Raw genomic sequence first — 13,576 nt, 5'->3', positions numbered from 1 at the left:
TTGTAGCTTTGTCCTTGTTTATTTCTCCTCTAATGGCAGATTCCAATATAGTGTGCAAAATATACCAATGTGCCTACAATTGGAATGAATCGGTCGATTGTAAATTCTTTATTTGAAATAACTGTATTTCAATTGATTCATTCTCCTATAATTTTTTATTTTGTTCTTTAAAAAATTCAAACAATATATTAATAATGTATATTTTTTTTAGTTAAGAGCATAATGACATTAAAATAGAAGACATGCCAATCATTATACACCTTAATTCCTTATCAAGTAGCACCAACTCCCTACTAAAAGCATCAAGTAATAAAGCTTCTTTCAAGCCAAACATATAGAAATCAATCACATACATGCATATTTAGAGATCAGTATGGATATTTAGACGACACTGATACAATGGAGACAAACATTAAAACCTTCTTACGAATCTCAACAGAACTGAAAATATCGAATATACCAACCACAAACCGAATAATAGAAACACCAATCGGTGAACACACAATCACCAATAATAATGACCATGGTGGGATAGAATTGCACATTGAAACTTCACAATGCATTATGAGCACAATTACATTATAATTCCTCTATTTTGATTATAATTCCTCTATTTTGATTATAATTCAATTCGTGACGATCATAAGTTGAAAGTTCATATTTTTCGGTCATCGATGTACAATTTGTTTGCTTAGCCCGCTATTCCCGCAACAGAGGGTAGCCTCGTTTGCCGCTCTCACAGTTACATCCTTATAACGATAAATTGTACTACCTTGGCACACATCGCATAAGTAGAAGTAAATTTCATTGGAAGAGGCTTTTTAATGATTTAAAACGGCCATATAAAAAAATTCCAGAAAATTTTCTATAAGGCTAATGACAGCCTTTATAAGTGTATCGGGCTTAGATTTGTCAGTCTTTTAAAACGAAAACCGGCCAATGTTTATGCTGTTCGCACCTCCCACATAGACAACTCAAAAAATAACGAAAAAAATCAAAAAATTGGCCCATGCAGGTCTCGAACCTGCGACCTTCGCGTTATTAGCACGACGCTCTAACCAACTGAGCTAATGGGCCACTTGTTATCATTGGAAAGCGTGATGATATTTATTTACTTCGTGCTTGAGAAATTGAAAGAGGAAAATAGTAGAAAACGCAATAGAATAGAAGAGAAGAGAAAATAGAAGAAGAGAATGGATAACATTACAGCAAGTGAAATAGCTGGTTTAGCAGTTGGTGTTCTTCTTCTTTCTGCCACCATTGCTGCTCCCAAAATTGATACTTTCTTCTCTTCTTCTCAACGCAGGTTCTCTTTTCTTCTTCTTTTTTGCCTTTTTTTTATTTATTTGTTGGGTTTTATCTCTTTAATTCATTCATTTTAACTTTGTTAGCTAGTGTTTTTTGTTGCTTTATATTTCGCAATTTCTTTTTCAATGTCCCATTTTGTTAAACTTGTTCTAATGCTATATTAAGTAGTATTTACTTAGACACAGACACCGAACATGACACTATGACACTATGTATAGAGAGTGTTGATAATTTGAGAAAATTAAAGTGTGATTGAACGGATCATGTATGTACCATGTGTCTGGTGTCCGTGTCCGGTGCCACATATGCTTTTAATCTGAAGTGTCAGTGTTATATCGTTAATGTTACTTGAATGAAAACAAAGTCATTATTAATTTTCATTATGTTAATGCTTGTTAGTGTTACATTCTAAAAACATGTCCGAGTTTTAATATAGGTTGGTAGAAAATGGAGATAGGTTGGGATTATTGAAAGACTATATTTTCAATATAAATGAGCTATATTAGATTATAAACTAGAGAATCAGCACTTAGCTAGTGATTATTCCTATTTAACCAATGTTCTATGAGGAAATTAACTTAATCAAGCATGCCCATTTAGACTTGTTTGTTTGATTTGGTTTGAAATAGGAAATTTAGTGCATGTTTGGATTGAAGATAAGTCTAACAGAATCACGATGTGACTTTGTGATAGCAAAAGGTATACACTTTGGAATTTAAACAAAATTTGGGTGCCACTGATTTTTTAAATTCACAGCGAATCCAAACATGTACCGAATATTAATAAGGCATATTAGATTCTTAACTACAGAATCTGCAATTAGCTAGTGATTGATTATTCCTAATTAACCAATGTTCTATGAGGGCATTAACTTAATCAAGTGTGCCTATGTAGACTTGTTTGTATGGTTTGGTTTGAAGTCGGAAATAGTGGTTATCTACTTACTTTCCCATTTCTAAAGATTTATTTAGTGCATTTTTGGATTGACGATAAGTTTGACAAAATCACATTACGGCTTTGTGATTTTAGCAAAAGATAGACTTTGGAACTTAAACAAAATAAGGGGCCACTGTGATTTTTTTTCGAATTGGCAGCGAATCCAAACATATACTTGTTGTATTAGCACTGAGTAGACCTTTCCCTAACCTTAAAGGGGTGAATTTGATTCATGCATGGTAATTACAAAAAATAAGTTAATCTAGCTCTGTTAAAATTATGAATGGATCGAGGAAACTGGAAAGCATGTATCAGTTATCACTCAGTAAGTTAGAATGGCTTGATGAAGATCAGACAATTCACATTTGAAGTTTACTGTTACTGAGCTTATAATATGAACTGTTCAATCTCCATCCAACCGACAAATTTTACTTAGTGATTTCATGAATGTGTGATCTTACAAGTACGAAATCGATCTAATTAGAACACATGCATTTTCTAGTAATTGGTTATTGTTTGTAAGTCATAGTTCCTTATCTTTCCTCATTCAAAATCAACTTTTAAGATCGTACTGGGAATGCAGATTTGTAGCTGCATGCATGAAAAAGAGGGTTATGATTACAAGTTCTTATTACTTCTGCATTTGTAACAGCCTCTAGTTGCAGAGTTATTTATTTCCCTCAATTCAGTTTATATTTTGATCTCAGTTTGGTTCCTATCATATATATGGGACTTGTTTGCATTGACTTGTTTGAGTTTTATATACCGACATAATCACTTGCAAGACTACTTGAGAGAACTTACATAAACAACTTATAACATGTCTATAAGCTGTTTTCAGCTTATTTCCATAATCTCTCTAGGGTAGCTTATGAAAACAGCTTATAGCTTATACGAAAACAATTTGCATTTAGTTTATAGATATATTTGTTTTTTATATAGAAATTGCTTATAAATAATCACGTGTATGACAAGTGCTTATTCTATTAGTGTTTATTTAAGTTGTTTATCGAGACAAACTTTAGAAGACATTATCCTCGGTCTTTAGTCTTTTCTGACATCTACACCACAACTCTTCACTTGCAGCTCATTGGGGATGTGCAAGAGATGCGGCAATCTAAGGAGAACAGCTTGCGCTAAATGCAAAGGAACCGGATCAATCAAAGAAGGAGGGTTACTTAGTTTTAACTTTGTAGATGACCTGTTTGAAACAATCGGTAATCGCGAATCACAGGTAAAGAAGATACCTTGTGTAAAATGTCAAGCCAAAGGTTACTTTCCATGTCCTGATTGTTCTAAACTATAATCAGTGTGGTTTTATCTTCTTTGCATACAAGTATTTTCTTGCCCACATCATTGAATCTCATGTAACATCAGAATCTTGCTTGTTTATCAAGATTCCTACGGTTTTGGATTCTTACTATGTATACTTGTGTTTATATGATATTTCGAAAGTAAGAAGTCTCCCATTGCGTAATATGCCAACAATTTGAAAGTTTATATGTAATGGTGGAAATAGGTTACGCCGAACTAAATTTTGTATAATGAGGTTTGATATGCTAAAAAATTCAAGGCCTAAATCTGATTTGTTATCTGTCACGGGGACTGTCCCTATTTATATGATTAACGGATTGCACACAGTAACTGAATTCTGCTGTAATCAATTACAGTCGTCTGATCTTGCAGATTGCACACAGTAACTGAATGCCGCTGTAATCAATTACAGTCGTCTGATCTTGAATCAACGACATAGATTATTTTGTACAAATTTTGTAAAGGTGTAATATCAACCGATCTCAAATTGATGGCTCAAATATATTGCTGTGTGAGACTGTGACATATGTTTACAGAAGGGGATCATCCTATACATACTTACACTATGCATTAAAGTGATTATCCAATATAGAAAACTATGCAAGAACCCCACGTGGTACAAAACAATTATGTTTCTGTATGATTTGATTTGGCTAAAATATATTTGGAAAAATGAGGTGTAGGCCTAAGGAAGCAACCTTTGTGGTAGGTTGTTAAGTCATAATAGTAATGTGGAGTAAAAGATGCAACTGTTTGATGCAGAACATGGTAGTCCTTGTGATTCCCTAGTAGCTATAGCTAGTGGCGTGGTAGCAACTAGACAAAAGCTTGCACTTTGTGAGGGATGACATGTAGGGATGATCGTATCCGAACCAATCCAAAAGTAAAACTGTAAATTGAATTAAACTAAACCGAAAATCGCAAAAAACCATTTGGTTTGGATGTATTCGGATGACTTTCTTACTGAACTGCAAACCGCAAACCGTAAAAACCGCAAAAATCGCAGATACCGCAAAAACCACATTAAGTTTTTTTTTTTTTTGTGGTTACAAAAAAACCACATTAACTTATTATTATATATTTATATTCCAATATACATAGCCCAATTACCAAGTCAGTCGACCAACTTTTATCGGTATTGTAATGTTATTTTAGATAAACAACTTTTATCGGTATTGTGATGTTATTTTGGAAATTTAAGTTTTTTTTTATATTAAAATTGTAAGATACTATAATGTTATTTTAGATAAACAATTTTTATTGGTACTACAATGTTATTTTGGAACTTCAAGTTTTTTTTTTTAAGTTTAAAATTGTTCGGTACGGAAACGCTATGCTGTAAACCGCACCAACCGAACCAATTTAAACCGCATTGATTTGGTTTGGATGACTTTTTAAAAATCAACCAAACCGAACAACATGCATTTTTATCTCGCGGTTAGGATAATTTTTATATGCTCATAACCAAACCACAAACCGCACCGCGATCACTCCTAAATTCACATGAATTGAATTTGATCAAAATAAATAGGTTGTCAAAATGCCAAATGTAGAACATTTTTCTGGTGGCCGGCAAGATGTAGAAGGAGGAGTGGTAATAGGTTGGACTCATGAGTTGGTCTGGTCTTTTGTAAGATTCAAGTTTGACTTGGTAAAAAATTTAAGACATTTTAATATGGCTCAGTAAAATAGTCCCTTAAGATATTTTTGGTTTTAGATTGATCCCTTAAGGAAAAAAATGTTTGAATATGTCCCTTAAAAAAAAGGTCTGAATAGGTTCTTAAAGACATCTCCGTTAATCAGTTTTGTCCCTAAAAAAAGGTATGAATATGACCAAACTGATTAACGAATATGTCTTTAAGGACCTATTCGGACCTTTTTTTTTCTTCTTTAAGGGACCTATTCAAACATTTTTTTCTTTAAGGGACCAATGTGAAACCAAAAATGTCTTTAAGAAACTATTTTACTAATTAAGTCTTTTAATATTTAACATGATTCTTTAAATAGGATTTAGATCATACTCCTTCTAGTTCCTTATATAAGAAAATTTTTACTTTCTAATTCATAGAATAATTTCTAATTCATAGAATAATTGATGTATTTGACGGAAAATTAAGACGGTAATCATGTAATTCATCTCATGATGGAAAATTAAGACGTTTGCCCACCATAAACGGCACCTAATAATACTACAGTTTATTTCATAATTTGGGGCATGCATAGTCCAACAAAAAAAAGATATATGTATAAAATTAGCTACAAATACATTGTTTTTTAGGAATTTTACCTGTTTAAACTATGTTAATTGTAAATAATAGAAAGACAGGTAAATATATTTATAATTTCAATAATTTAGGAACGAAGACTAAAATTTGGTTAGTCAAGCTTGGTTTAATTAGTAAGAACATCAAATTATATATTATGTAGAGGCTTGCATTCAAATCTCAAATATAAAATATAATACTCCTTAGAAAAATCTTCAATCATTTCACTTATCTACCTTAAAGGTAAAATTTCTACCTATTAAATTACTTGAAAATAAAAGTACTAATAATACTACATTGAATATCCTCTCTTTTGAGACCCACCTCTATTCACAATAAAATAAACTATAGTTTTTTATTGGACACACTTGATTTTATATAATAATATAGAATTATTGGTAGAACCTATTTAAAAAAATTTAAAGAGTTTTTTTTTTTTTTTAAATTCAAACATATGCATTTAACTCAAAGAAAGCAAATTCATACAAACAGCTAAAGTTGCGGGCTCCGGGACATAACCCACCCAAGCAGTGTTTTAAAAATCGGACAGGACCGGCCGGTCCGACCGGTTGAACCGGGAACCGGAGGGTAGACCGGTCTGGTCCGTATGTTGGATCGTCCATGCTATTGGACCGGCGAAAATCGACGTCGTTTTGCCATTTTTTTTTTTTGGTAACGAGAAAACTAAATAATAGAAAATTATTTTTATATTTTTTATGCTTTTTTGGAGAAAGTCAGAAAACTAAATATTATTTTTATATTTTTTATGCTTTTTTTTCAAAGACCGATTTATCTTATTCGACCGGTTTAATACCTATATAGTATTATTATAGAGACCGGTTCATTCTGCCGGTTTAATTCGGTTTGTCATGCGGTTCAACCAGTGACCCAGTGGTTCGACCAGTGAACCAGTGCTCTCGTCGGTTCAACCAGTGCTCTCTCCGAACACAATTATAAGCAAAAAAAATTTTTTTAGATTCGTTGAAAAAATAATATATCCGATCTATATTATTGACCAGATACTTTATTTTTTCAATGAACCTAAAAAGTAATTTTTTGCTTATAATTGTGTCCGGAGGGAGTATACATCTGATGTTACGGTGGACCACCTTCACAAATGATTCATTATCGACAAGTGATCAATACTATTATAACGAATGGTAATTTTACAAAATTCGTCGAAAGCTTATAAATTTTAGAAAAAATATGGTTAGTCCATTAAAATTATTTTGATTTTGATTATAATGACTGGACATTGTCAGTGGTTGAAATGAAAGCAAGTTGTTTCTGTCCCATCATCATCTTATATCACTGCAAGTTCATACTGTACACACAGTACAGTAACTCTAACTCTAGATAAGCTTTCCTGGCACGCGTCACCGTGAAAAATCCAATGGCCCTTTTTGCTTCATCTGTCATAACTCGACACGTGTCTTCCTGAAAAGTACAAAATTTCAATCAATCCGTCACCTGGTACTGTTCATTTTAGCCTTTCATAACTAGACACGTTACTTAATACTTTTTGGTTAATATTTTATTTTTTATTTATTTTTAAGAAAATGCTAAGTAGTACTTTAAAATTAAAATACTATAATAAAAAATATCTTAAAATTTGTGTATTAAATTTCTTAAAAATAGTATAAGAAAATATCATTTTCATACAATTTTTTTTCTTAACTAATACCCAAAAAATGGAGTATTAGAGATAGAATTAAACTTATTCTTTTTTTTTTTTTGACAAAAGAATTAAACTTATTCTTTTTATAAACTCATAAATAACACTTTGGAAAATGGTTTTGAGTGATAGATTACTCTTGTTAAACTGTAGTAATGTATTGCTTTGCATTCAACAAGAGAGTTATAATTCTTGTTGCTCTGTTTGTAAAGTTGGTTGTTGTGGATGCGATCCTTAGATGTAAGATTGAATGTAGTAAAAACTGCATGAAGTCATGTAGTTATGACAGAGTTGTTCGACTGATCAAAATCGGACATTCCATATTAAAAAAAAAATTAATCAAATTATATGATTGTTTTAAATCAGAACCGTCTAATCTTAATTGTACGGTCAGATTTGTCTTGAATGCGTGCAATTTTGACTGAATGCAATTCAGATCCTTCGATGTAGGGTAGTACTTCTTAATTGGGCTTGGTTTTGATGGAATTGTGTGCTGAATGTGGGTTGCTTATGGCTTAATAATATAGTTGGCACATGTGTTTCAATACAGAAAAGAAATTTGCTTAATTTGGTCATTGGTAGTATCTAGAGTTGTCAAAACGGGCTACCCGATCCGTCTTGTGCTATGACTGGCATTGTCTTTTCTTATTTGATTAAGGAGTGCTTAAGTGTGTATATGTTGCAATGTCAATTCAACAAGACAAATTTATCTGTAGCAATATCAGGATGGATATGTAATGTGCTTTGGGGTGTTAGAGAGTTATAATTGTTATCTTGTTGATCTGTTTGTAGAGTTGGATGTTGTGGATGTGATCCTTAGACGCGGGGTCTGAATTGCATGCAGTCAAAACTGTATCTGACTGTCTAATCATAAACAAACGTTCCAAATTAAAAGAAGATTCAATCAAACTATGTGACGGTTTTAAATTTGGACCATCCAATCTTAGTCGTACGACCAGATTTGTCATGTCTACATGACTGAGTGTAGTTTGACTACATGCAATTCAAGTCTTTAGATGTGGGGTAATACTTCTTAATTGGGCTTGGTTTTAATGGAAGTGTATGGTGAATGTGGGTTGCCTATGGCTTAATAATAGAGTTGACACATGTGTTTCAACAGACAAAAATGCCGAAATTGTTAGGTCGGATGTCGTGACCCGGATTCAAACTCGGGATCTCACAATTATGAGAGTTTATTTTCAGTGAAGTTACCACTTTATCTAAGACAGAAAAAAACATATGACTCTTTTTAAAAAATTGTATTTTTTTAAATAAAAACATATTAATTTATCTAAATTTATTTCATCTTCAAAGGACATCTTTATCGAATTTGCCCGAGACTTTGAAATACTCGGAGACGCCCCTGGTTTTAAAATAAGTATGCTTTTTTTCTTTTGACAAAAAATAAGTATGTTTAAAACTTGGCATACAATCCGATTCATCTTGGCATCTACTTGAAATTAAAGGCAATAGTTGGAGGATGATGGCCATTGTGTTAAAAGTTGATGGTGCACAAATTTTAATTAATTGAACCTACATTTCTCTATGACTAGTTGCCATCATCAACCCTCCATCACTCATCAAGGAAACACATGAACAACATTGACATATCTTCCTTATGACTGTTCTTATCAAGTCATAAATTCTAGAGTAACATTTTGCAACACTTTGGAACCTCCTCCAAATTCTAATCGACACTATAGCCATTACCTTTTATTTCTCGCAATAGGTATCCACCGATTCTAAAAACCGCCACAAAATGACTTTAGATGGAGATTAGTGTGGACAAAGCAACAAGAGGACAAAGGAACAACAAGTAGAACAATTCAACAGGAAGACCTCCAATTCCTCTGACCAATCGGTAACCAACACAACATCCAAACAAACTCTATCGGTCCCCGTATAAAGTACCTACTCGTAAAAGGAACAGAGGAAGTTAGGATTTTTACCTAAAAATCACTTCAAGATAAAAATTTCACTTTATCAATCAGAGGCTCGACAAAAAAGATGCATTCTGAAAAGAAGACTCCATTTTGAAATTTTCAAATTTCTTCGCGTTGATTGTGTATGGTATAAAATTTTCCTATTAAGATACTTGTGTTTTCTCATGAGTTGCACATGCCGCGCGTTAACGTATCTAAAAGGCAATTTATCTAAATAGTATTTTTTTTATAGTATTAATGATTTTGGATTGGTGTATTTTAGTGTGATGAAATAAACTCAGCTTTAATTGCATTTCCTTGTTTGGAATGTAGGACCTACCAATTCTAACACAATTAAAATGCTTCCTTTTTTGCATGTAATAATACAAGTGGATGGAAAATGCTCCTAGCTATATACATTTAATCTTCTTTATTTGACCTTTGGTATATTTGCAAAGTAATTAACCTTGGTCATCTATCATTTATAGGTTCTGATCAAATCTAACCTTCTTTGCATTTCTTCATATATCTAGAGTGTGATATTTGGTATGTACTCGTTTGGCTAAAAGAAAAAGAAAAATGACAAAGAGTAGGTTTGCAACTCCAAAAATAACTAAGAAATATTAAAGTAGAATTTGAGGTTGGTCTCATTTATACATTACATGTGTGGCAATGAAGAAAATTCCATGGTTACGTAACATTGACCAAATCCATATATATTTGGTATCATAGTTTCAAACCTTAACCTAATTAAGTTGTTTTAAGAATCAGATAGATGATTTAATATTGACAAATTTGATAATAAAATATAAATTTGAGATCAAGGGAAATAAATTTGAGAGCATAACTAAAATGAAAATTTTCAAAGTATATTGACATTTATAATCAATGATAGAAATGAAAACCTATTAATGCTAAATAAGTAAAGTTTACCAGATAATAATGAATTGATCCAAAGTAATAAGAAACTTAAGTCCTTAAGTAGATGGACACGAGTTTGATCTGTAACCTCCTGTGTATGGATAATTATTTGGGAGGACATATATTACCTTCTATGTTCCATAAATTTTCGACAGTAGAATTTTATACCAATATCATAATAACAAGGAAAATGTTAAACAAATTAAGCATTCTAATAAAGAATTTTTATCTTAAAACTTGTATATTCAATATTTCAAAAATATAAGAAGATACTGTATTTTTTTGACAATAACTTAATTTATCTTTAATTTTAATTTTTTAGCATGCTTAACAAATGTTCCAGAGACACTATTTAACATGACCCTAAAAACAAATGCCTTAACTAAATTCTATAATTATTTCGGTCAAAAATATTTTTGTGATTGTTGATTCTTTTGCTGAACTAGAAACATCTCACCTTAATCTATATTATAATATACTCCCTCTAATCCTTAATATTTTTTTTAAAAAAAAAAAAATAGTGATGAGTTAGACTAGTTTGACTGAGTTTTCATAAAAAATATCCGACATACCTAAAACGAAGGGTATTCACATTCAAATTGATCTAAATAGAAACTGCAAACCCAAACAAAATAATCAAATACTGTAAAAAAAATGGATGCTTTTTTTTTCCCCACTTTTGTAAAAACTGTTAAAATTAGATAAATTTTGGGTCCTTTTTTTGCAACTATATATGTGATATTACATTAATATTCAATATAATATATAATATTTTTGTTTACTATTTCATATATTTTAAATGTGATTGATACATATTAGGCTTAATTATTAAAATGGTCCCTTAAAGACATTTTTGATTTCACATTGGTCCCTTAAAGAAAAAAGGTCCGAATAGGTCCCTTTAAGGAAAGAAAAAAAAGTTTGAATAGGTCCCTTAAAGACATATCCGTTAATCAGTTTGGTCTTATTCGGACTTTTTTTAGGGACCAAACTGATTAACGAATATGTCTTTAAGGGACTTATATATTCAGACCTTCTCTTTTTTTTTCTTTAAGGAATCTATTCAGACATTTTTTTCTTTAAGAGATCAATCTGAAACCAAAAATGTCTTTAAGGGACCATTTTACTAAATAAGCCTACTTATTACTATGTAATGTTAATTAATTTTTAGTATATATATTTCTTTTATTGATAACATTAATTTAATTTGTAAGATGTTATTGATATCTTAGCCTCTTAATTAACCCTCTTGTTTACCAAGCAATATTGTCATGATTCCTTTACAACAATGAGAGATGACCTTACACTGGTTGGTGATTCTGGAAATCACTTTCATCAAATCCACCTTGGATAAGGAATTTGACATTAAAGATTTGGGAATTCTCAAATTTTTTTCTAGGACTGGAAGCTACACATTCCTCTCTTGGCATCTCTAGTTAACACCAATATTGTCTTGATCTCCTTATGGATGGTGTCCTTGGCTGTAAAAGCCTACTCCTACTCCTTAATTAATTTGGATCTTTAACTATAGACTTCACCTTGACATATATCTCAAGGGTTCTCCTTTACCAAGGTATCTTCCTTTCCTCGCACACAACTCTACTATTTCTGACGCTGATTGGGGTGATTGTCCTAATTCACGACGCTCTAGTAGTGGATATATATTCTATCTTAGTAATTGTATGTAGCTCTTCTTCATTAGCCTTATTTGCTGCCTCATTGTGCTTAATTACGTCTTATCTTCTCAATGACTTCATATTCAACCCTCAACAATCTATTTTATTTTGTGATAGTTAGAGTGCGCTACACATTGCAGTTAATCCTCTATTCTATAATTTTGCAGGGGTGATGATTAAACTTTCGACTTTCTTATTCTATAATATAGTCAGGAGGATTTGAAACCCTCCTTGTTGCATTGTCCTACATGTTGTTGATCTTTGTCTTTCTCTTTCCGAGGGATATTTTTCTTCTCGTGGTGGTGTCTTTAAGGGACTCTAGCTAGTTTGGTGTTGGTGTGCTTCATTGTTTCTTTGTAGTTTTATTTGTCTGTTTGTTTTCTATCTTACCTTAGAAATTATTATATTCTAGTGGAGTGTACTTCTGACATTTCTTTATTTTTTTAACTTTCTCTTGTACTTTTTTCGTTTTTATATTTATATATAATATATTTACTATTAAAAAAAATCAAAATTGCTTTTAAAAATACCTCAAAGTTCTTCGATCAATTTTAACTCACATGAGAGAAACACTCTTAATTAATCATTATAATTTTTTTAATATATTTATTTATCGTTTTATAGAAAATATTCTTGATAAACTTATTATCTAATTTTTATTTTATTTACCACTAAAAATTATACTCAAACTTTAGAATGGAATTCAAACATCTAAGTATCAATATTTTAAGGGTATTGCTAACAAGTACCATCGGACACTCTTTAAGCATTTTATTTAAAGAAATTATTTATTCAAAAATTAAACACTATAATTTTCAATGCGTTGATTTTATGTATTTCCATAAAATTCTATAAAAAAAAACTTATTATTTAAGGTCTTAAAAAGTGTCCCGAGATTCTTTAGCATTTGCCAAGATTTAATAGGTATCAACTGAACTCCATCTACTAAACGTTATTTTATATATATAATTGAATAACTATATATTTTAAGATTGAATTCAAGTATCTACATATTAATATTTTTGTCAAGTAGCCTAGTAGTTAGAAAATCCACCTTAATCTACATATCAATAGTTTATTGGCTATCAACTGAACTACATTTATAGAACTTTATTTTAGGATTGAATAACTTTATTTTAGAATTGAATTCAAACAACCAATCGTTGATACAGTTGTGATTGACGCTGTATTTGGTAGAGAGAACCACAGTTCGATCTCCCACAACTGTGATCGAAACGGGCTAAAACTACCTGATGCTAGAACTGACCTCTGAATCATATTAGATGGTCCAGTGGCCGGATACGGGTGGTGAGAAAAAGAAAAAAAAAAGAATTGAATTCAAACATGTACACATCAAAAAAAAATTTGAAGTAGCTTAGAGGTTAGAAAATTTAACTTAAAATAAATAAGTGGAGTGTTTAGAGATTCAAACCCTAACTTTATACATATAGTAGGATGTCTCTACCACCTAAATTAAACTCAAAAAGACTCTACACATCAATATTTTAATAACCGTCAACTGAACTACAATTATGGAATTTTATTTGTTTGCTTAAGCAT

At 31.3% G+C, this 13,576-nt stretch overlaps 1 protein-coding gene and 1 non-coding gene across 2 annotated transcripts; one reads left to right on the top strand and one right to left on the bottom strand.

The window, feature by feature from the left end:
- Positions 1–1,003: 1,003 nt before the first annotated feature.
- On the bottom strand, positions 1,004–1,077 carry TRNAI-AAU. The gene has a single exon. It is a non-coding gene; the product is annotated as a tRNA-Ile (tRNA).
- A 77-nt stretch (positions 1,078–1,154) lies between these two features.
- On the top strand, positions 1,155–3,824 carry LOC123908658. The gene is made up of 2 exons (XM_045959368.1): positions 1,155–1,306; positions 3,331–3,824. The coding sequence occupies exons 1-2, from the start codon at positions 1,194–1,196 to the stop codon at positions 3,548–3,550; spliced, it is 333 nt and encodes a 110-aa protein (XP_045815324.1). The 5' UTR covers positions 1,155–1,193; the 3' UTR covers positions 3,551–3,824.
- Positions 3,825–13,576: the final 9,752 nt, after the last annotated feature.

The sequence above is a fragment of the Trifolium pratense genome, linkage group LG2, assembly GCF_020283565.1.
Source record: "Trifolium pratense cultivar HEN17-A07 linkage group LG2, ARS_RC_1.1, whole genome shotgun sequence".
In the NCBI taxonomy this organism is placed as follows: Eukaryota; Viridiplantae; Streptophyta; class Magnoliopsida; order Fabales; family Fabaceae; genus Trifolium; species Trifolium pratense.
This window is presented reverse-complemented; position numbering and strand designations above follow the sequence as displayed.

Bases quoted from the DNA above. Each gene is read 5' to 3' on its own strand.
- LOC123908658 (XM_045959368.1), top strand. From the start codon at position 1,194: ATGGATAACATTACAGCAAGTGAAATAGCTGGTTTAGCAGTTGGTGTT. The intron at 1,307-3,330 runs GTTCTCTTTTCT...CTTCACTTGCAG, and splicing joins TTCTCTTCTTCTCAACGCAG to CTCATTGGGGATGTGCAAGA.